Source organism: Rhipicephalus microplus, chromosome 4 (assembly GCF_043290135.1).
Source record: "Rhipicephalus microplus isolate Deutch F79 chromosome 4, USDA_Rmic, whole genome shotgun sequence".
Lineage (NCBI taxonomy): Eukaryota > Metazoa > Arthropoda > Arachnida > Ixodida > Ixodidae > Rhipicephalus > Rhipicephalus microplus.
The window spans coordinates 219,713,613-219,736,691 of NC_134703.1; the positions used below are offsets into that span (position 1 = coordinate 219,713,613).

Sequence of the window (23,079 nt, forward strand, 5' to 3'; positions counted from 1 at the left end):
TCATGTAAGTCGTGACTAGACACCACAATCACGGTGTGCTTGTGGTCATTTTGGTAGCTTATACATGTACCAAATTTGCTGTTAGGTGATGTCAATAAATGATAAAAGTATATGACTGGTGCAAACATGATAATCATGACATGCGAGTCATGTAAGAACTTGACAACATACCATGCTCATGTTGCGCTCGCGGTGGTTTCACCAGCTTCACATATTCACAGGGAGATCGGGCTATAGGTGGCCGCACCGTCCCCGCACAAATGTGGATAAGTGGTCAGCGGCACATACAATACACGCAGCGGCGCTTTGTTGCCGTCTGAGCTGATCGTCGGTGGATACAATGCATTGGCCACAGTTTACTGTTAATATCTATGCTCTTCTTTACTGAATAAGTGCATGGTGTCTGTGCAACGTTGACATTACCTGCGAGTAGAGCTGTGCGCCGCCGTGCTTAGCCGCCGCCACCCGTTTTTGCTCACGTCGTTCACGCCATCGCCGAAGTTCCAAGGGAGGCCACGTCGCCGCCGCACAACAGTTTGCGACACGCCGCTGTTTGTCTTTTTACCCAAGCAGAATACTGAAGTATTTTATGCATCTCGGCATAAAATACTTCATTTTCTTTTCTGCAGCTTTAAAATTCTTGAGAGCTAGATTTGCGGTGTCTTGACTGCTTTCTAGTGTCTGTGTATGCATGCCCTCTCTATATAAGGGCCCTGAAACAGCTTTTGAAAATAACACAGTCTAGTGTGTTGTTCTCTCTTGGCGTTTCTCGTTCTCTTGGCACCATTCGGGACGCCCAAAGAGTGATTCACGTGACATGATTAAGGTACATACTCTAGAATGGTTCATATATGAGAAAAATCGGCTGTAAATTGTTTTCTGCCCTGCTATGCCATGCATTCACCACCCGCCGCCGCCGTTCTTCCTTGCGTCTTACAAGATTATCATGGGCGATCAACTTGTGGTTTCATTGCAGTTTGTGTTTTCGATTGCGCAAGTGGAATTGAAAGAGGGAAGCCGAGAACTTTGAAATCCTGATTGGCTCAACCCTTATTGCTCACAATGCAAAAATGCTTTATGGAGACACAAATGTCGAAAAGCCTGTAAGAGAGAGTGTAGTGCAGTGTAATTGAAAACGAAACCAATGTGAAAGGCTACGCAATATTCATTTTCCCAAAGGGCAAATTCTTTACAGCGAAGAGAATGCAGTTCATTACAAAGGCCAGCCCGCTTCGATGGCTCTGTATATTTTTGTTTGCGGGAAGAATCATATGGACACTCTCTACAAGCTTTCATCATCCCTGTCATGTTGCGTGTAAAGCCCAAAACATTTACTTTTGTACGCACACTGTATGCTATTGCTGCAGATAAAATCTCGGGAGCGCTATAGTGAAAAACACTGCTGAAGCATGGATGAAACAAACTGGCCATCTCGATCGCACAGAGGGCGCATGCGATAACATTTCTCCCCGTGTGATGCCGATAGTCCATTGCTCTTCAACCGGAAAGGAAGTGCTGTCTGTCTTTTGCTGGACAAGTGAGTATGAAAGAATACTCAGGTAGGAGGCTGTGTGGCTCGATCCACAACTGTGAGCTTTGAATATAACCGCGTGGTCGCAAGTGCTAGCACATGCTAGCGCATTCACTATTTAAGCAGGCATCAGCGAACGGCTTCTTTCCCCTTCTACACGCTATGATATCACTTCACAAGCCCTACTTTTTTTCCTGGAGCAGCCGAATTCTCATACACTAGTGTTTTAGTTTCGCGAGATCAGATGAAAAGTGTTAGCTGCAGCCTAAGTTCGTTATGGGGCAGCGAGCTCCTATCGCACGGTGAAAAATGTGGAGTCTCTGAAGTCGTTAAAAAACGCGAGATCAAAATGGTTTTGAACTTTCTTAATGTTGATGACGCTTTTGTACTGGACACTTTATCTTTTGAAGAATTTGAATGTTGTACCAAGTTTTGCAATTCACATGCGCTCCTTCGCAACTTTTGTGATAATGCCTATCACAATGTGTGCCACAAAAATATATTAATGGAACCCAATACACCCATGCTATCATAAAGATATAATCTACCTCCTTTGTCGTATAAAGCTCTTGTGTAAGGACCGTCATTCCAAGTGTAATGAAGATGCTTCTTGGGTTAATGCATTGAGAAGCTAAGATAAAGAGGCTAAGAACCAGGGTTGCCACTGGCTTTTCAGTGAAATTCACCAAATGACGAGCCAAAAGTTGCCAAAAAATGCAATTTTTCTTTTTTTTTGAAGTTTTGCCAAAAAAGTCACCACTCAAGATATGTTGTAGGCCTAGTAATAAAGATTGATAATTATGTATAGCCCCCAGTAGTACAGTGACATTTATAACCCCTAAATTATCTAAACATTCAACAGACGTCTGTCTGGTTGGGTATGAAACTGGGAGGTGATTTAGACTTCAGCCAAAAGATTTTAAGAAACCTGACGTTTCGAAACCGACTTGGTTCTTTCCTCAGGGGTGACTGCGGAGACTACGTAGCAGCGGCGTTTTCAAAGCACTTGCGGGGTGGCTAACCCCCCCTCTCTCTCGTTTTGCGTGGAGCGCAGTCCATGTGTATACACTGGGGGAAGGGTTCCGAGAGAGCGGTTGATGTTTTGGGCTGTCCTCTGTATGTGCCGCGACTCGAGTAATAACCTGTAGCGAGAGAGGAAGACGGGACGGTGGCCAACGTGGTCGTGTCTTTCTTTCGCCACTTTATTATCAAAGGCGATTGCCGAAGCAGAGCGGCAGCGGCTGCCACGTCCAAACCGCAAGGCCTGTAGCTCGTTCTCCACAGCTCGGGCCTCGAGCTGTCGCATGAGCTGCACGAGAGGCGCAGCGCGGTGGTTAGAAAAAGGACGATGATGATGAATGGCGATGATGATGACGCTACAAACCTTATCCTCCAGTTCGGCTCGTTTTCAAGGATGGCCGTCGCTTCAAAATTTATTTTGTGATCCAACGTCGGGGATAAAACAGTGCCGATGCCATTTTGCGCCCACGTTTGTGCCACATACCATCGTACATAATGGCAATGTTGCCCACGCTAAATTCCCTCACTGTGAGCTCCTTTGACCTCGCAATATTGGTGCTGATGTCATTCATTGCCGGATCACGAACTTGTCATTCATTGCCGCTTCACGAACTTTCTGGCTGATGGCTGTGCATGACTTTTGAATGGAATGGAATGGAATGAAAAAAACTTTATTTCATGACTTTTGATGCATTGGTTTTTGCAAGCCAACAACTGCCGCAAATCAGACCTGCGGCTCATAGCCTACCTGCAGAGCGCGCCGCCACAACGGCTTTCATGCGTGAGCAATGGCTTTTTTCATTCATAACGGAGATAAATACGCGAGAAAAGCATCGCTTAGCTGCGCTGCTAGACAAGACACGGACCCTGCAAGTAGGCTTCACAGCGCATACAGGTGGTGTGCAGCGGCCAATGCCGGTGCCCGATTCACACCACGCGACAAGCCATGAGCGGCACTCGAAAAATGCGCGAAAGCGTGCTTCTTTTTATTATTTCTTGCGCTGTATCAACGAGGAAAACTGCCGTTATTTTAAGAGTGAGGCTCGACTCTTCACCTCGTGTGATGGACAATGGCAAGTGGAGGTGCATTATTGGCGGCAAGGTGCTTGAAGACTACATACTTTGGGGCTTTTAACAAGCACCTTGTGCTCTTTAGATGCAATTCCAAAGCATTTCCTGTCAAGTCTCGACATGTATTGTTCTTTTTTAGAACAGTAAAGGTACTAATCTTACCGAAACAGGCAAAAATAAACAATTGGTAATTTAAAAAAAACTCGTCTTTTTCGACCCGCATCTCCCCTTAAATGGAACAAATGCTTCTGATCAGATTGTGCACTGCTGTTCATCACTCAGTAAAAGGAACTAAGCATATTACATATTACTGGTCTCTTCAATTTACTTGGTTTCAACGCGAGGAACTTGTCAGGGTGTGGGCTTACAAGCATATTTCGTTACAGTATTTCTTGACTCACCGAGACGTTATTGGCATTGTGTACAAGCTGACCATCAGAAAATGCAAACGAGCCAAATATGTTGCTATCACAACCTCAGGTGCAAAATGTATGCCGGTATCATTCGTGGTTCGGAAATACTATGCGCGAGTGTGTCCCACCCTGCATGCACTTTGGAAATGACCGCGGCTAGCTCTGAGGCTGACCAGTGCTTGTACGCTGCCTTTAAGTCGTCCCTCGGTATTTTTCGTTACCAACCGCAACAACAGGGTTTGTTTCTTAGTCGACACAGGCGCCGAGGTGAGCGTAATACCTGCGTCACAAGCGGAAAGGAAGAACCTTATTACATCACCACTCCAAGCCGTCAATAACACGGCGATACAAACATACGGACATTCTTCATTCGCACTGAACTTCGGTTTGAACACAACATTCAAATGGGTATTCATAGTCGCTGATGTCAACTTGGCTATATTGGGCGCTGACTTTCTGCAACACTTTAGTCTGATAGTTGATGTTCGAAACAAATGGCTTCAGTATCCTGTATGTCATGCAGCGATTGACAACAAGCAGTGTTTGCGTCCTCCGCTCAGCCTAATTTACTCCATTCATCAGGAGAATCGCGCTTCACCGCCATAGTATAAGATTTCCATAGTATGAGATTTCCATAGTATAAGATTACCGCCATAGTATAAGAGCTGACACAACAGTAACAGGCATTTTCCGAAGTAAAGCATGGTGTTAAGCATCACATAGAAACCACAGTACCACCGGTATATGCGCGGCCCCGGCGTCTTTCGCCCAAGAAGCTACAGCTAGCTTGGTAGGTGTTTTTGCATATAATGGAGCTCTGCATAGTATGCCCTTCATCCAGCTCGTGTGTGTCACTTCCTCACATGGTTCCCAAATCAACAGGTGGTGATTGGCGTCCTTGCGGGGATTATAGGGCACTAAACATCGTACTGTGCTGGACCATTACCCAGTGCCGCATGTTCACGATCTGACCTCCTGCCTGCACGGCGCGATTATCTTCTCAAAAATAGATCTGGCGAGAGCATACTATCAGATACCTGTAGCACCAGAGGATTTTCCCTAGACTGCAATAACAATGCCGTTCGGAATGTTTGAATTTCTACAGATGCCTTTTTGGCTTACGTAATGCTGGCCAAACTCTTCAATAATTCTTGGATGGCATTGTCCAGGGCCTCGACTTTTTCAAGGTTTACCTGGATGACCTGCTGATTCATGATATAACTTTTCTAGCGTGCACAAAAAACAGGACAGGAAATTAATATCATGGATACATACAAACTCGCCCAGCTATCTGTTTTACTTGCTGATTGCGAGCCGTATGCCTGATGAACACGTGAGTCATCTACGCTGAGTGCTACAGCGACTTGCAGAACATGGCATCGTTATCAATATGGCCACAAGTGCATGTTTGGGGTACCGTCGCTACCATTTTCGGGCCACAGCATTTCAAGCGCGGGAGTGCAACCACATTCGGACAAGGTCGAAAGAGTATGGCAGTTTTTACAGCCAAAAATCATCTGCGAACTCCGAGAGTTCCTAGGACTCGTAAACTTACGCCATAGGTTCGTTCCGAAATGCCCCACATCCTTCATCCGCTGCACAGCCGACTTGTAGCTTCAAGAACTAAGGCAAGCAACACTCTCAGTGGAACCACTGAGCCGTAGATGCGTTTCGGCATATTAAGGAGTCTCTAGCGAATGCTGCCCTTCTCGCATACCCGCAACTTGGTGTACCGCAATGCGTAATGGTGGACGCCTCAGGAGCAGGCGTTGGAGTCGTACTGCAGCAAAAGTAATGCGGAAGGTGGCAACTAATTTCCCTCTCCAGAAAACTGAGCTCGGCCAAATGTTGATACAACACCCTTGGTAGGGAGCTCCTGGCCATATAAGCGGTTGTACGGCAGTTCCGTCACTATGTAAAAGGTCGAGAATTTTTCGTGTTCATGGATCGCAAGCCGCTGACTTATACATCGCACACGATCAACTTAGATACAAATGCTTCGCCAAATGTCTTACATCACAGAATTCATGACTGATATATGCCATGTCAGCAGGAAGGACAATGCAGCGGCAGACGCTCTCTTTTGCATGGTCCAGTGAACGCTGTTAGCCTACCAAGAAGTGTTGACTTCACTACACTAGTGATGGCTAAATGCAGCGATCCCGAGTTGAAGCACCTACGGAAGCCCACAGCCAGCGCCTTGAAACTGCATTGGGTGGAGGGCCCGACAGGATCTGTATGTTGTGACTAGAGACAGGATTAGAGGCAAATGCTTATTTCGTTTTTTGCATTTTTATCATGTCATTTTGATATGTGAGCATGAATTAGAGGTTGAGAAGGGCTTCTATAGTATTTTTTTAGTGCATATAAATGCCTATTTTTGACATTTGTGCCTAAATTTTTATCATCAGCCTGACTATGACCTCTGCAGAAAAAAGGCCTCTTATCATCCGCCAATCAACCTAGTCTTGTGCTTTCCGTTGCCACATTAAATCTGCGAACTTTTTAATCTTATCGGCCCACCTAACTTTCTGTCTCCCCTTCGTGTGTATCCGTTTTCTGGTATACAGTCAGTTACCCTTAATAACCAGTGGTTATCCTGCCTACATGCTACGTGCCTGGCCCATGTCCATTTCTTTTTCTTGATTTCTACTATGATATCCTTAAACCCAGTTTGTTCGCTGACCCACTCTGGTTAGTTAGTAACAACTTTATTGGAAGTCTGGCAGAGCTTTCGCCGACTGCGCTTTAGGTCTCCTGCGGGGGGGACGTCAAGACCTTGTCTGACTGCTGCCTCGCGGGCGTGCTCGACGGCCTAGAGTTGGTTGCCGAGGCTGGGATTGCACAGGGCAGCGGCCCACCTATCATTTTCCTTCCATCGCTTGCTGCGCCGTCCTCAATATAAGCTAAATTCTCTTTGTAAGCTTCCTGGTTTCTGCTCCGTAGGTAAGTAGGAGCAACATGCAGCTGTTATATACCTTCTTCTTGAGGGTTATTTGGCAGATTACTATTCATGATTTGAGAATGCTTGCCAAATGTGATCCATCCCATCTTTATTCCAGTTAATTCACTCTCATGGTTTGGCTGCACGGTTACTACCTGTTTTAATTAGACACATTTCTTTACAACTTCCTGCGTCTCTCCACCTACTGCAAAGTGTTGTTTTCTGCCAAGACTGTGGCACATTACTTTAGTTTTGTGCATGGTATTAATTTTCAGGCCTACTTTTCTTCTTTCCGTGTTCAGTTCTATAATCATGACCGCTGCTAATTTGACTATGGAAGCGATTGAAAGTCGAGTCCTCTCCTCATTCAGCCCAGTTTCGAAGGTGTTTTTCCACTATTTGGACGACATTTTTTGCATTGTTTACCAAGAAGTGGTTCAGGCGTTCATTTCACACCTGAACAGCATGGAAGCAGCTGTTCGATTCATGGTTGGAAGGCAGTAGAAGGAAAGGTCTTCTTCCTTGTTATGCTCATTGAAAGAAAAGGGCCCACTTTGTTGTTTGGCGTGTTCAGGAAGACAACTCACACAGGTCGTTACTTGCATTTTTGATAGCATACAGCCCGCTTCTCACAAAAGGGCCATGATTTCTACACTTCTACCACGCGTGCAGAAAATCTGCACAAGAAAAGAAGACTACTGTTACGACTTGTACCGCCGCTGACACTGTTGCATAGTGCGCCGAGGTCACGGGCTGCCAAGGTTGTTAGGGAGCGCGTTCTCAGCTCGCAGCTGCTTCTGTGCAGAGCTGATAGACGAGCGCACAAGACGACGGTGAGTTAAAGGAAGATTTATGTAGAGCATAGAATAGAGGTGTTACATTATCGGCACTGGGGGCCGACAGCTTTAGTGACTCGAAGAGCCAAGATGTCTTTGGACGCACGCTCTAACTTTGTCGTCTTCTCTCTGACGCATAGGTCGGCTGCTTGGCATTGCGCCGCTTGGTTTTTGGTTGAACCCTTATGTCAGCAACATCCAATCAGAACCGCCGCTGGTGGCATCAGCATCCTCAAATTGGGGCCCGCCCCTGGGTTGTGTCATGAGTGAGTGGTATTGCCACGCATTGCGAAAGACTCGCCAGACTGGATGGCGTCGATTGCAACATCGGGCTGCTACCAAGCCCGTGGGTTTAGGGAGCTTGCTGCGTGTTGCCGGCGAGCTGTTACACACACCGTCGCCGCCGGGCTAGATGAGGTCATTGAGGTGATGGCACCAGGCAGGCTCGGTCACTGGCCTTGACACCGGTTGCCTTTGCAGAAGCAATAACGTTTAGTCTGGACCCCCAGGCATAACACTACGCAGCCGACATACGCTTGCTGTGGCGGGAATCGTCAGCCTGTGGCTATACGAATTCTTTCTTAAATGCTGTGGAACGACAAATTGCACGTCCACAATTGCCCTGTGCTGCATGTGGTGAAAAGCGTGCAGGAATACCGTATATTCCCTTCATAAGCGAAGCCCTCGGCCGTACTCTGGGATCTTACAACGTCCATGTTGCACATGTTTTTGACCAAATACTACCACAATCGCTGGTAAAAGTGAAGGAAAGATTAGCCAAAGTGAAGTTCTCCGGTGTGGTGTACGCTGTCGCATGCGCAGATTGGAACAATGTGTATATCGGTGAAAGTGGTGACTTTAAACGATGTCTCAAGCAGCACATTTGTGATGTACGTGAAGAAAGGAAAATACAGTGTCTTGGCTGAGCATGTGTCAGGTGGTCACACAATCGACTGGGGGAAGGCACTTGTTCTCGCTAGAGAAAAAGGACTGTCACGGCGTCTGTATCATAAGTCACTCGTGATACATACCACTCTGCACACTTTATACAGAAACGATGGTTATGTGCTGTCAGTATATGTGCGCTGCTTGCGTGATATATTGAAACATACATAAGGCGAACTGCTTCACACATATTTTGATTTCATTTGTGAACAAGGCTTCTGTGTGGCAGCCGAAACATTTTTTCTGTGTTTTTTTCTTTTTAAACTTTTATTTTGTTCCGCGCAGTGTCTCCAGGTTTTTTACCTTCAACCATCCATCTCTGTAATTATGGCTCTGACCATGGGTGGTCTGTGGCTTTTGCAGCCCCGCCAGAGCCTGCTGAATGCTGCCAGCCGAGTGGGCGAGGCCAGCCATGCTGTTCTGTACACTATTGGTGAGGAGGACGAAGCAGACCTGGAGCTTCAGGTTAGGCTTACCCTTGCCACACGGTTTCCGACACTGCCAGTGTGCCCTTTCCATGCAGGATCAGCTACTGGCCGCAGCCAAGCAGGTGGCCAATGCGACGGCGGCCCTTGTGTTGCAGGCCAAGAATGTGGCCTCCACTTGTGATGACCAGGGCCAACAGAACAGGGTGATTGGTGCTGCCACTCAGGGAGCCCTGGCCACTTCCCAGCTCGTGGCCTGCACAAAGGTACTGCTGGCGGTCCTTGACATTTTGTTTGAGCAACTTAACGGTGATAAAATCTTTCAGATTTCAAGTTTCGCCAGTTTCGTCTTTGAATGCTTCATTGTGAACACACAGCCGCTTGAGCTAAAGGAATGGCAGTGAAGTGCTGGTTCTTACAGATAGACATCGGTGCATTCATTCATTTAAGTCTTTCAGATGCCACTTTCAGAGAACTGTTTGTAAATGGGTCGGATTGACACATTGTTTCAAGGCATTTGATCTTCTGTTGAAACAAAAGTGTTGTCTTTAAAAGGGTAAAAACGAGCTTGTTGGCATGGATTCATCATAGAAAATAGCGCAGTTATATGAGAGAAGAACATGGGCATTTGTTTCGTGTGAACGAATGTGCCTTGGCAAGGGGAATGAAGGGAGGAAATGCGCATGCATCTTGACTAGTACCCGAAACTGGGACATTGAATCGTAAAGACGATTAGGGCGGTGCGCTTACACATGATGGCCCTATGGAATGTATCTGGATATCTACCGTATTTACTCGCGTAATCCTCGCACTCGCATAATTCTCGCACCCCCCACATCGCCCCCAAAAAAGATGATTTTTTTTTTTCCTAGAGTAATTATCGCACCCCCAAAAACTGCCGCAATAATGTCGTCTGCTCGTTCCAGCCATTGATGATGATAGCGCGCACCATCTGGCGCCATCTTTTAAGCATCAAACGTATTGCACGGAGATCCGATTCAATCCAAGCCAAGCCAAGCCGAAGTGGGCAGTGCGCGTTGCGGCGTGTTTTGTGTGTTGTGTCGGTAATCTTGGCACATTATGGGGCGATACTGAAGCCACACGGCTGCTTCAAGTTGCAAGTGATAGATCATGCGCTAAACAACGGCAACAGGGCCGCCAGTAGGTCCTTCGGAGCCTACGAGTTTTGTGTTCGCTACTGGTGACGGCAGCTGAAAGCCAGCAAGAATCGTTGGGCCTGCCGTGTGCCTAAAACTGGGATTGATGGTAAACTTTATTTCTTCAGAAGGGAACTGCGGACGATTCTGTTAAATAGCCATCAGCCCAATACTGACGTCCTACGCTTACTTTTTGAGGGCTCCTGTTGAGCGCCGACCGTTACCTCTACGCCCGCAACGCCTACAAGCATCGCGTATAGTATTCTTATTCTCGACTATTTGCTTCCATTTTTGTGTTTCAAATAAATCTTGCCTTGTGTTGAACCTCTGCTTTTATTGTTGAGGTAAGTTCTAATTAGTACTTCTTAAAGCTTGCTGTAAGGTGCTTTTGTGAGAATTCCGATTTGCAGCCACTTCGTAGTTTTCCCCGCGTAATTCTCGCACCCCCCAACTTTGCATCCGTTTTCTGGCAAAAAAAAGTGCGAGAATTATGCGAGTAAATACGGTATGAAAGATGCGCATCTGTTCAAAATTCATTGTCATAATACATTCATAGATGTGTGTTTCAGTAATCAATAGAATTGCAAATAAATATTTAGACATTCATGCTGTATTTTCGCATAAATTGAGTCAAAGCTCCTGCTAGAAATGTAGGTTTCTTCGTGTAGATTTGCAGCATAGAAAAAGTGCACTTGACTTGTCTCACGTGCTGGGGCCTTCAGCAAGTAAATCAAGTAAGGCACACATATTTGGCAAGAGGTTCAGTTCATTGAAGGATTAATGCATGCTCCGGTTCCTGAGTAAAGGTGTACACAATTGTGTGCATAGGGTGCAGAATGTTACACATATAAAAAAAAACGACAAAGGCAGGCAGGGGCTAAAATATATTTTTATTATCTTTTCTTCTGATCCAAAATACAGCTTATGCTGTGCATGTCATTAATTAGATAATTAATCTACAAACTTGGCCAAACCCCGTCTTGAATGTCAGTGTTTGTTATTGAATAAAAAATCTTGTTTGTTCATTTTGATAGCTAGGAAATAAAAGGCATGAAGGCATTTCATATAACATTAAAGGCAAGTGATTGTGTGATTTAACCTTTCCTGGTGTTATCATTAAAGGTGTATGAATGTTCTGAAGTTCGAATAGCCAGCACTATTTTTCAAATAGTGCTGGCTATTCTATTTGATTCAGGGTGGAATCGCTATTCGAACTTCCTGAACACAGATGAAGTCAATCAAGCTGAAAGCGACTCCTCCAGATCTTCACTTTATTACATTCTCGTATTGCAGCAAAGCTGCCTTTCAAGCTCCACCAGGGTCGAATTTTTTGGAGACAAATACAGTACATGTCTGATTGAAAATATGGTGTACTGGAATGGGGCAGTGTGCCGTCTCGCGCTTTAAATGTGGCTCTTTTTGCAATGACTGCCAGCGCTGCCGGAGCACACCATACTACTGTGTTGCCACCTGTTGGTGCCCTTTGGTGCAGTGATCCCACTCCTGCGCCAACTGCGCCAAAGTGCGCCAAATCAGATTTACTGCACCATCCTGATAATATCAATAGAAATTGTGCCAAACTGCCTCAAAATTGTATTTGGAAGCATTTATCACTGGCAATTGCTATGCTGGCACGTCAATACATGTGCACCTTGTTCTTGGGGCCAACAAAGTCACAATAACCTACTTATTTTTCATTACGCCGAGTAAACAGCGGTCGCAAATGCATCCTAAAATCCACAATGCTACACACATTTATTTCACTACTTTAGAACGACGATATCGTCCGCCAAATCGATACATCAGAAATCGTGATCAACACACTAGGACATCCTTACACAATATTACCATACACTCTAAAACATGACAAACACAATAACACACCCAAGGCGGCGTCGCCAATGCTCGACTTACCACGAGGGCCCCCGACGCACAACTCGCGGTGCCACGCACCAGGGACCCACATTAGAGACAACCGTTCATGGCAACCGCCACGCTTAAAAGAGACCAGCATATTTCTCACTTGCCGCTACCAAGGCTTGTTTCCGCCAGCGCTATACCATGATGATGATGATAGTGGTGATCAACACTCGCGAACACGCCACCTACCACTTGGTAGTTGTAACCCGAAATGCGATAATGGGGAAATATATGAGTGCACAAGGTAGAAGGAAAAGCACTTGACAGGAAAGGCACTCAACTTACTTCTGAACTTCTATTAGAGAACATTCATTGCACGAGAACACAAATGTGCAGGCGCACCCAACTATCGTTTCAAGGTGTGAACACCCCCTCCCCCAAAAGAAAAGATGGTATACGTTTATTTAGTTCAACAGCTCAAAAAAGACACCTCTTGTTCACTTATTGCTACCGAAGGAACACTGATACACGTGGTTGCGTTCGCCCTAATCTGTTTTGCTTCCATGATTTCTCTAGTCAATCTGTGTTTAGATTTGCCCAGAATTCTCGTGCTGCCAAACTGCGGATTGCACCCACAATTCCTGCAGTGCATTGACAAGTGCAGGCCACCTGCGTCGCATGTTCTTGGAGTCGATCACTTAAACAACGACGCGTCTGGCCGATGTGCACTTTCTTACAGCTCAAGGGGATTATGTACACAACCCCTGAAATACACAGTACAAACAACGTGGCATGTTTTTTAGTGCAACCGCTTATGTCCATTCATAATGTCCGTGCACCACGGCACCGCCGCTGGTCCACACTGCTTGACTGTCCGGCTCGACGACTTCACCTCAGTACCGATCTCGCAACAGCAACCCTGCTGTGCGCGCGATGATCTGTCACTCGCGCCCACACGTCTTCTGGTAGCGACCAGCACTCATGAGGGCGCCGGACTACAGGCAGTTGCACAGGTCCGAGGCATGTCCATTGCCCGACCTTACGACCGCATTCCTGGCCAGCGGCGCTGACGATGTGCAGAAGACAGCCAGCCGTGGATTACATCACTCCCGCTGCGTACATGCCAAAACACTCGACAGAAACAATGGAGCAGGGCCTAGGAAGGGAGCTTCGGGATTTTCGCCCACGTGGTATGATGGTCAGTACTGCTAGCTAATACATCAGCGGCCGAGATGCCCAGTTCATAATTAAAACAAAGGTCACTTTTCGTTATTCGTGCATTTCAAAATGAAAAGTTGCAGAAGCTGAGTGAAACACCTCGACGCCACGATCCACCTAGTTGTGCCACGTGCGACAGGCGGCTGCGCAGAGCTTTAGGCCTAATAAGTCGCTCGACAACAACCGGCATTCACCCAGCACCCAGCCTAGGCGCAGAAGAGGCAGCCGTAAGGATATGTCCACTCTGTAAGGTGGCCCTATCGCTCGCCGCACACAGCAGCTTACCGAGGGATCGGCGTCCACCGTCCCGGATGGTGTCGCGACACCCTGGCGTCGTGCCACAATACCAGACAGCAACGACTCCCGGCTCCCTGAGCCCAGAAGAGATACAAGCTATTTACAGAAAATCGGACCACCCACGAGGCTTCCATACTCACTCTCTTCGGGCCTAGCCTACAATCTATGTGCTCTAAGCTTTGCTCACCCCAGGATGCGGACCCCATGGCTCTAGTCCCAACTGAACAAGTTCTTGAAAATTAGAAGCAACAACAAAAAAAAAAACCACTTGCGAGCAGAAAAAAAAAAGAAAACTGAACATGCCAACAAGTTCAACACGTCACGAATACCGATCTCCTCACTCTCAACAAAGCACACCGCAGTAGGCCTACTCTTCCCCAGCTCTAGGAAAAGCTTGTACCGAACCGCCAAAACTGTTGTCCGATGCTCCCAGTGTAGGGGTCTTGATTTGGCGAGTGCCCCAGACTCTTAGAGTGAACGGACACACCAGACACTGTTGGAACAAACCACACACATTTATTTCACTACTTTAGAACGACAATATCGTTCGCCGAATCGATAGATCATAAATCGTGATCAACACGCTAGGACATCCTTACAAAATATTACACACTCTAAAACATGACAAACACAATAACACACCCAAGGCGGCGTCGCCAATGTTTGACTTGCCACGAAGGCCCCCGGCGCGCAACCCGCGGTGCCACGCACCAGGGACCCACGCTAGAGACAACCATTCGCGGCAACTGCCACGTGCAGAAGGGACCAACTTATTTCTCACTCGCTGCTACCAAGGCTTGTCACCATCGGCACTATGTCATGATGATGATGATGATAGTGGTGATCGATGCTCGCGAACACGCCACCTACCACCCGGTAGATGTAACTCGAAATGCGGCTTTTAGGCGAGACGCACCACGCAGCACAAACAACTTTACAGGGGGTGTCAGCACCCCCCACATGTTGCACCGAATAAATAAGCTTGGTGTCATCCGTGAGAAGCGCTTCTTGCACAGCAGCTCCCACTAAATGCTTTCATGCTCACTGGTAGGGATGCACTTTTTAAACACAAATCATTGTTTGGTGTTTTCAAAAGATGTAGGTTATTTTCACACCATATTACGAGTTGATTCATTCCACAACCTCTGGACAGAGGTCGCTGCTGCAGTGGCCACATTAATGACAGCACCTGCCCCTCGCCCTTGCGCTCAAGGGCGTTAATGAGGCAATCGTTCTAACGCCATGTTTCCACCAAACTTTTATCGCTATGAGCATTGGCATCGTTTACAAGTACACATTTTGCGTCACACCATTATTTTAATACTTTTGTTTTTGCTCACCTGAGGGCGTGGAATTTCAGGCCCCTATACAGCAATGTAACATTATCATAGTTCACATTCCTTACATGCCATCGTAAGTCATGGCTCATTGTAACTCTTATCATTTTCCATGGCGGTCTTTAGCCAAGTATGGCCCTTGCGCCATAATAACCCACATATCATCATCTTTCTGGCAGTTCTCATTATCCTATCCGGCTGGGCTGTGTTGACGATGAATACAGCTAACCTGCTGCCACCATGTGAATGCCTTGTGAAGCACCTTGCTTTCCCCTCAAGATTCCATGCCCTCTAGGCTTGTGTGCGTGCAGGCAAGCCACTATTGTACGAACACATGTGTTGCAGATAGTGGCACCCACCATCATGAGCCCTAGTTGCCAGGAGCAGTTGACGGAAGCCTCCAAGGAGGTTGGCAAGAGTGTGGATGCCATTGTGGCCAGCTGTGAGGAGGCCACTAACCAAGAGCCCCTGCTGTCGGACCTGCGGGCAGCAGCTGCACAGGTCAGCCATGCCCTTGAAGAACTGCTGCTGCTCATCCGAGGGGCACCAGAGCGACGTGCACGGGCCACAATAGCACAGGACGGTGCTTTGGACACTATTTTGGATGCCACTGACCGGCTCTTCTCCAGCACTGGAGATGCCCCGGAGATGGTGCGACAGGCCAAGGTAGGTGCTGCTCGTACATTAGCTATATGGGAATTATGGTAGAAAGCTAACCAAGCACATTTTGAGAGCAGTGTCCGGACTACAGTAAATTGAGGTAGGTCACGTTCGAATGAGATATGGACAAAATGTGATCGTGTTTATATTTTTATTTATCAGTGAGTTCAATGTAAGTAAATTTATGTACAGCTCAGACCATTAACCGCATTTAGTAGCGTAACCAGCACACTTTTTCTTGCGATTTTAGAGATCCGCAAAAAGAAGTTACGCAAAGTATGCCGAGATTTTGTGATCGCATCTGAAATAGTTTAAAATAGTATATATTCGTAACATGGCGCTGTATATGCATTTAAAAAAAGAAATGAATTGGAGCTCGAATGATGTGTATTGCTAACAGCCCAAGGTTGCAGGATATGCACAAATTAAAAACTGCATTTCTCCATCATTAACTATCGCTTCACATCACATATCTAGTGTAAGGCTATCAGTGTTTGATATTTCCATTTCATGGCATCTCCCTTGGCTTTGATCTGATAGGCCAGTGGTTCTCGAATGAGGGTCCCCGGGCCTTAGGGGTTCTGCGAAGCCATTTCTATGATCCGCGAAACCCTCACCGGCATTTTTCTTTAAGCCTGACTGTGCCACGTATTGATGAACTACCCAAAATAACGTGATGTGGCACGTTTGATGTTTTTCGTAGCAATGAAAGATAGGCTTGTGCGAATATTCGAATGCTTCAAATATTCAAACAAATAGTAGAGTATTCGAATTCAATTCAAATTATATTATTGAAAATTTAGAAGTTTCGCAATGAACAAACAGGTGTATAATAATTCGCATGTAATGGCTTATAAAGGTAGTTTTGCTGCAGTGTCGGAGTGCTAAACCGTGAAAGCACCCAATCAAGGGAAATCCGCTTTGCCGCGGATTCCCCCTGAAAACTTAAAGGGGCCCTGCAACCCTTTTTGAGCATAGTCACAAAACGCTCCCAATCAGTAGTCGAGGCTTCCGAGAACACGGGAGCCAAATATAGCGCAGCACGTGTCCTGTGATTCACAGTAAATTCTCAAAGCTAGCTGAAAGTTGCTCTCTTCTCTCGACAAATGGCACCACAAGCTCAAAAAGTGACAGCTACTGCATAAGCCATTGGCTGATTTGGACCTGGCGCGCTCGGTCGTCACTGGAGCTGCTGTGGGATGCCGCGACGTGTTCACAAGTTCGGGCCCGATCACACTAAAAAGCCGAGTATTCTAAGAAAAAATTATAGAGGTGCTCAAAGTCACGCGGTGCGTGTGACCTATTTTCTTTCACCGTGCCATTTCTGCCTGCTTAGCTTTCAGCTGTTTCGTCGGGACGAGAAGAGAGAATTAAATTGCAGCATGCGACTGATTTCGGAACTCCACCACTTGTATTAGACTGATTATAAAAATTTTGTGGTGGTAAATTTGCGAGGCAAGAAGCTTCTTTACTGGCTCCATGGCTACTTGAAGAAGTGTTGCAGGGCCCCTTTAAATGAAGGTGTTAACTTCAAATCAATTGATCATTTTATAAAGCTTGAAAGCTTGTTACGACAGCTTATATGCTCTATGTGAAGTAAAAGTTAAAAAGTTAAGAAGTGTGTCACTCGCATCCTTTTGAAACTCGTATCCTGCTACTACTGAAGTTATTTGAACTTTCTGTGAACGAAAAAGAAAGACATTTGCATAGAGGCCTTCTTTCAATATAAAAATATATTGTTCTAGTTATAGTAAGGTCGTGATAAGTATGCCCATTTTTCTTTTTATCTCACATACACTATTCAAGTTCGAATCGAAATTATTCGACCAAAATCACTATTCGCATAAGCCTAATAAAAGGCACCTGTTTTACACTTCAGTTGTGTTAATTTACCCACATACCCCTCACCCCCCTACCTTCGGCCCCTCCGCTGCAAGGGGTCCCCGATCACTTCCACCAGTCCACGAGGGGTCCCCGACATATCTATGGCTAAGAACCACTGTGATAGACAAGTCTAGTAAGGCAATATGGGTTCACCATACTGATCTTGAGGATTCATAATGGGACCATGTGGGAGGCCCATCAGCTGCTGCCAATGCTTTTCGGTCCAAGCTGTTGAGTGCTGCAACAGTGTTCAGCAGTAGTAGGCCTCTGCATCATCTGCGTTTGTGTTTTGTCTGGATTGGTGTCCTATCGATCTAGAGCACGCGCTTCCGCTACCCGACCGACTTCAATGCTTCACAATTCGTTTCATGTTTAGCACTTGTTCTTGCTCACTTCGCACTCCGCTCAGCATGCCCTCCACACCCGTACGGAAGCTTGAAAATGGCTTTTTACACGAAACCAATCGGGATTGATCGAAATTGGCAGGGCCGCAATAGTCCGCCAGCAGCACAATGGGATTCTTTGACCTCTGTGCACCAAGACTGCTCTCCCATGTTTTCCTAGCATGAGTTGCACATTTTGAGAACCTGGCAAGCAAGCTACCCAACTTGCTTTCTTCCCGCTTGTTTTGGTTTTCAAGTTCCCCTTCCCGTCATATGCTTCCCTCTCTTCGCTTCATTGCAACTCGTTCACCTTTCTCTTGCAAGTCTGCTCTCCTCTCTTCATCGCAACTCCTTCGCCTGTCTCCACTGCTCTGCGACGCCAGCCACACTGGCCAGAATTCGGAAGTTTTGTTTTCGGACTAGAAACCTTCCTAGAGCAGTTTCATGCGTGCTGGCTTCTATGTCTTGGGTGTCCTTTTGCTCGTCGTTGGTGCGGGTGTGTGGTCAAGATGACAGACAGACGGCCTTTCTCACTTTTTTTCTGCCGCTTAACAAAACGTTGAAAGTATGATTGGGCGTAAACCGCGTGTTTAAGACTTATTAGAGGTGTTGTGTTGTGAAGGGCTTGCTCGTATCTGTTGACCGCCCGGCAGCCAACTGGCCTCTTCAGGTGTCTATATTCAACTGTGGAGATGCTGAAGGCTTCTTGGGCGTCTGGGATGGCTAGATGTGTGCGAAGCTGTTTTCGTGAGGCTTACTTCGACGACGTGGGACCCGATGCCAACGCTGAGGCTTCCAAACAGGACCACTCTGGCGGCGATTTATGGCAGTGTGTCTTCAACTCCCGATATGGGAAGGCGTGCGGGACATCTGTTATGATTATTTATTGCGACCTGTTACGATTATTTATTGCGGCTGATGATAATGCCGACGCTGCAAAACCGTGCACATACAAAGGCATTCTGAATGAAGTGCACGACAACAGTGATTTGGTGGAATCTGATGGCAATTACGACGAAACTTCGGAGCCAGTGCCCACAAGCGTGCTTGTAGTTATTGGCTATATTCATAGCCTCAGGCAGCTTGTATATGCCACGAGCCTTGGCAAAAAGTAGGCTGCCACTTTAAATAAACTTGAGACCATCCTTATTGCTTCTGCTCTACGAAACACGTGCATCACGGACATTTTGGGGAAAAAAATATGTGCTTTCACTCGCAACTTCTTTAAAAGCTGTGATTTGTGGAGTGGTTACCAACTTATTTAAAAGCTACATGTTGTCGAGATATCAATTTATTAGCATAAACAGTGAAAAGTTCGAATCTATAAAGATAAAGAAAGGAGTTCTGCAGGGCTTCATTTTGGGCCCCATACTTTCTCTTTAGGTATAAATGATATCACAGAGGTTCAGTACCATCCCCAAATTAAAATGTTCGCTGACGACACAAGTATATTTTTCAGAGGCTCCATCATTCAGGAAGTAGAAGCTTCAAAAAATCTATATTTCTCGAAACTCTCATGTTGGATAACAAAAAACAAACTAAAATAAATACAAAAAAACGAAATTTATTATGGTCAGACCTATTGACAAGCGGATCAATCGCATTATAGTCATTTTGTTCAGTGATCAGTAGTTAAAGACAAGTCAGTATACAAAAATTCCTCGGAGTCTGTTTCATGAGCACCTGTCATGGATGTCTCTCGTAAATTGTCTTTTAATAGATCTAGCTCGTTCGGTAGGGTGCTTAGTAAAATTGCTTTCCTTCACCCCTCATGGTTATTTAAATCGCTGTGTTATAGCTTGTTTTACTCCAAACATTTATATGGAATATTAGTATGAGAGACAACAACTAAGGCCAATTATGATAAAATAATAATTTTATAGAAGTGCTTCATGTCATAGAAAAATATAAAGATCATCGCAAGGACCTAGAATTTTAACCACTTTTTCTCAATCATGAAATTCTGCCTGTTATAAAAGTATATAGTTTCAGCTAATGCAACATATTCATGAACATAAACCGCAGGATTCCTATCCACGCACTATATGAACGAAATATGGTTCAGCAATTTTGTCCGCAAAACCAAGAAAACACACAGGAGTTATGGAAAGCAGCACACTGATCATAAAGTTATTCAGTTGCTGAACCTTCACAAATCGAATATAGACTTTACACTGAAAGCTAAACCATTTGAATCTCATCTTAAATCACTTCTTTTCTTGACAGTCATCATTGTAGACCTGTAGTCATTTACACGTAAAAGTGCTCATACGCTTTGATTTTATTTCTCTTATTTAACTGTTAACTGTGATTCTAAAGCGATATAAGTTCCAACAGTGCTTTTGTTCTCACTAGAGTGTGTATTCTGAATGTATATTATGTAGAACGAAGCGTGTTTTGAAACGTGTGCTTTTGTTTTTGTTTGTATGTGCCCAGAATGCATGTTGCGAATGTTTGATCTTTTTGAATATACAAGATAAACATATTCAGGCATGCCAGTATCTTGTACCAATAAAATGTGTAAATACGTGTGAAATATGTGAGCGATGTGTATAGATGTTCGTAACTGATGTGTAAATGTATATGTCACTGATGCAGACTGTTTAATTAATAGGGGGTGAGGCCTCGTCAGACTTTTAGCCTTTAGGCCGTGCCTCCAGCAGGGAAATTGCGTATTTTTTTCTTCAAATAAACATTGTTTAATGTTTAATTCATTTACTACGAACTTCTGAATACAGCAAGCGGATACCGTGCCACTCTCAGATTCGTTATAAGTGGGCTTGACTGTATATGAGTTTTATCTTTTAACAACGAAGCTGTTAGTCAAACTATAAAGACGGCAGTGGTGTTGCGAGAAACTCGCTGGTGGCACAGTGGCACAGCACGTACTTTGTAATAGAGACTGTCATACTATAAAGAACTATCATAATAAAGCAACAGTTTCGCCCCAACAGGTGATATAGTGAGTGCAGTAGCAACAAATTGTAGTATTGTAATTGTAGTATTGTAATTTTAACAACAGTGCCACATGCACTCTTTTCTTTCTATTTTCGCATTACCACCCCATTACACGCTTAACTGCTGCCTTGCACAAACAGCCCCCGAATGATTGCAAATCATCTAGATACCGTATTTACTCACATAATTAACCCACTACATAATAAACCCACCCCCTACCTTGGTCTTTGAACAAGAGATAATAAAAAGATGTTCTATTGTATCTGTGCATTTTATTTCGGTGCAGTAGCCAGTGCCGTTGAAAACAGAAACAACGTTAAATCGCGCCGTTATATCACAAAATAATCACACAGTAAAAAATACAGTTTAAAAATTGGGCTAAAACAGTTGCGAGCAGCGCGAGCGGAGACGATGTCGATTAAAATTTAGAAGTTGCACCTTTTACGACAAAGCACCATCTGTCGAGCGGAGAAGAAACTTGCAGATTATAGCATCGCACAGGCACAGCAGCATGAAAACAAAGCAAAACACAGAGCGCCCACCCATTACGTGCGTGAGCTGGCATCCGATGCTGCAATTTTGTTTATGATCACATGCTCACACGCACACGTACGCACACACACACACACGCACACACACACACACACACACACTTACTTTGGGGTCTTGAATTGGCAAGCAACACACTCTTGGAGTGAACGAACACAGCAGACGCATTTGGTATAAACCAAACATATATTTATTTAACTAGTTTAGAAGAATATCGTCAGCTGAATTATTATAACATCACTCGTGATCAACACGCTAGGACATCCTTATACAATAGTAAACAACACTCAACAACATGACAAACAAGGCTGTGTCGCTAAAGCCCGGCTCACCACGTGGGCCCACCACAGACAGCCCGTGGTGCCGTCCATGGCAGACCCACCGCTGGAGGCAACTGTCCACGCTACCGCCCCACGCCAAAAGAGGCTCGCTCAACTCTCTCGCCCGCTACCAAGGCTTGCCTTCCGCCAGGGGTCACCACCGACGCTACTGCTCTACCAATTATGATGATGATGATAGTGGTGGCCCCGCTCGCGAACACAACGCCACCTATTGCTCAATAGTTGTCACCCCCAAAATACGACTTCTGTGCGAGACATCTGCGCCACGCGGCGCAAGCAACTTTACAGGGGGTGTCAGCAACCTCACAATACCTGAAAAAGCTTTTTTAATAGGCTAAACATATTTTGGAAGAGAATAGACACAATCTAACGGTTGTCCTAATTTTATTTCGGAGCGGTTTCGACCATGGTATCGATCTTCGTCAGGGCTTGCCAATAATTATGATACATAACAGCCGGTATAACAGCGGCTGCATGAAACAGGAGGACGAAGTGAGTTTTTGATTGATGCTGGACTGGCTCCATCTTGCTCGTCGAGTTCTGTGCGTTGTAAATAGATTATTAAAGAAGTTACTCGTAACATTATTGGTGGAGGTGGACGACCCCCATACCTCGATGGAGAGCGGCCGCAACATCGGCGACCCTTCGACTGCTTCGACTACTTTGACTGCTGGTACTTCCTCTACCCCACACCTCCACCAATAATGTTATGAGTAACTTCTTTAATAATCTATTCACAATGCACAGAACTCGGCAAGCAAGATGGCGCCAGTCTAGCAACAATCAAAAACTCACTTCGTCTTCCTCTTTCATGCAGCCGCGTTTAGCGGCTGTTATGTATCAATATAGATGTTTCGATGGCAGCAGACATGCTGCCGGAGACATGAGCTAGTCAGTGTCACCAGGAAGAAGAGAAGCGTTTATTGTCAACTTGAAACTTATGTCATGAATAGGGGCCGAGAGGGCACAAAGAGAAAGAAGCATGTGCGTTTTGTCTTGTGTCCACTTCGACAACCACAGGCATTTCAACACTTTTTCGGCCTTGGTAACCATAACGGTCTACTGTTTTTTGTTTTTTTTGTTCTCGTGGACTGTCGTAGTGGGTATGCTACTGCAGGCGTATTCTTCGCGTCTTCGGTCTTCGCTTCGTTGTCAAGTAACGGCGATTCCCAAGTGTCCTTGCCCTTCAAAAACAATTCCTTGTCGCACTTTCGCCCTTGGTTCATATGGCAACAGATCATTCCTGCCTC

At 45.6% G+C, this 23,079-nt stretch overlaps 1 protein-coding gene across 4 annotated transcripts in view; it reads left to right on the plus strand.

Moving 5' to 3' along the window:
* Positions 1 to 23,079, plus strand: part of rhea (Talin_middle and talin-RS domain-containing protein rhea) — a 908,869-nt gene that overhangs the window by 261,639 nt on the left and 624,151 nt on the right. For all 4 annotated transcript variants that reach the window (XM_037423602.2, XM_037423605.2, XM_037423603.2 and 1 more), the window contains exons 20-22: positions 9,124 to 9,225; positions 9,284 to 9,451; positions 15,400 to 15,720. In XM_037423602.2, coding sequence (XP_037279499.2) covers positions 9,124 to 9,225; positions 9,284 to 9,451; positions 15,400 to 15,720 — 591 coding nt within the window. The remainder of the gene's footprint in view (positions 1 to 9,123; positions 9,226 to 9,283; positions 9,452 to 15,399; positions 15,721 to 23,079) is intronic.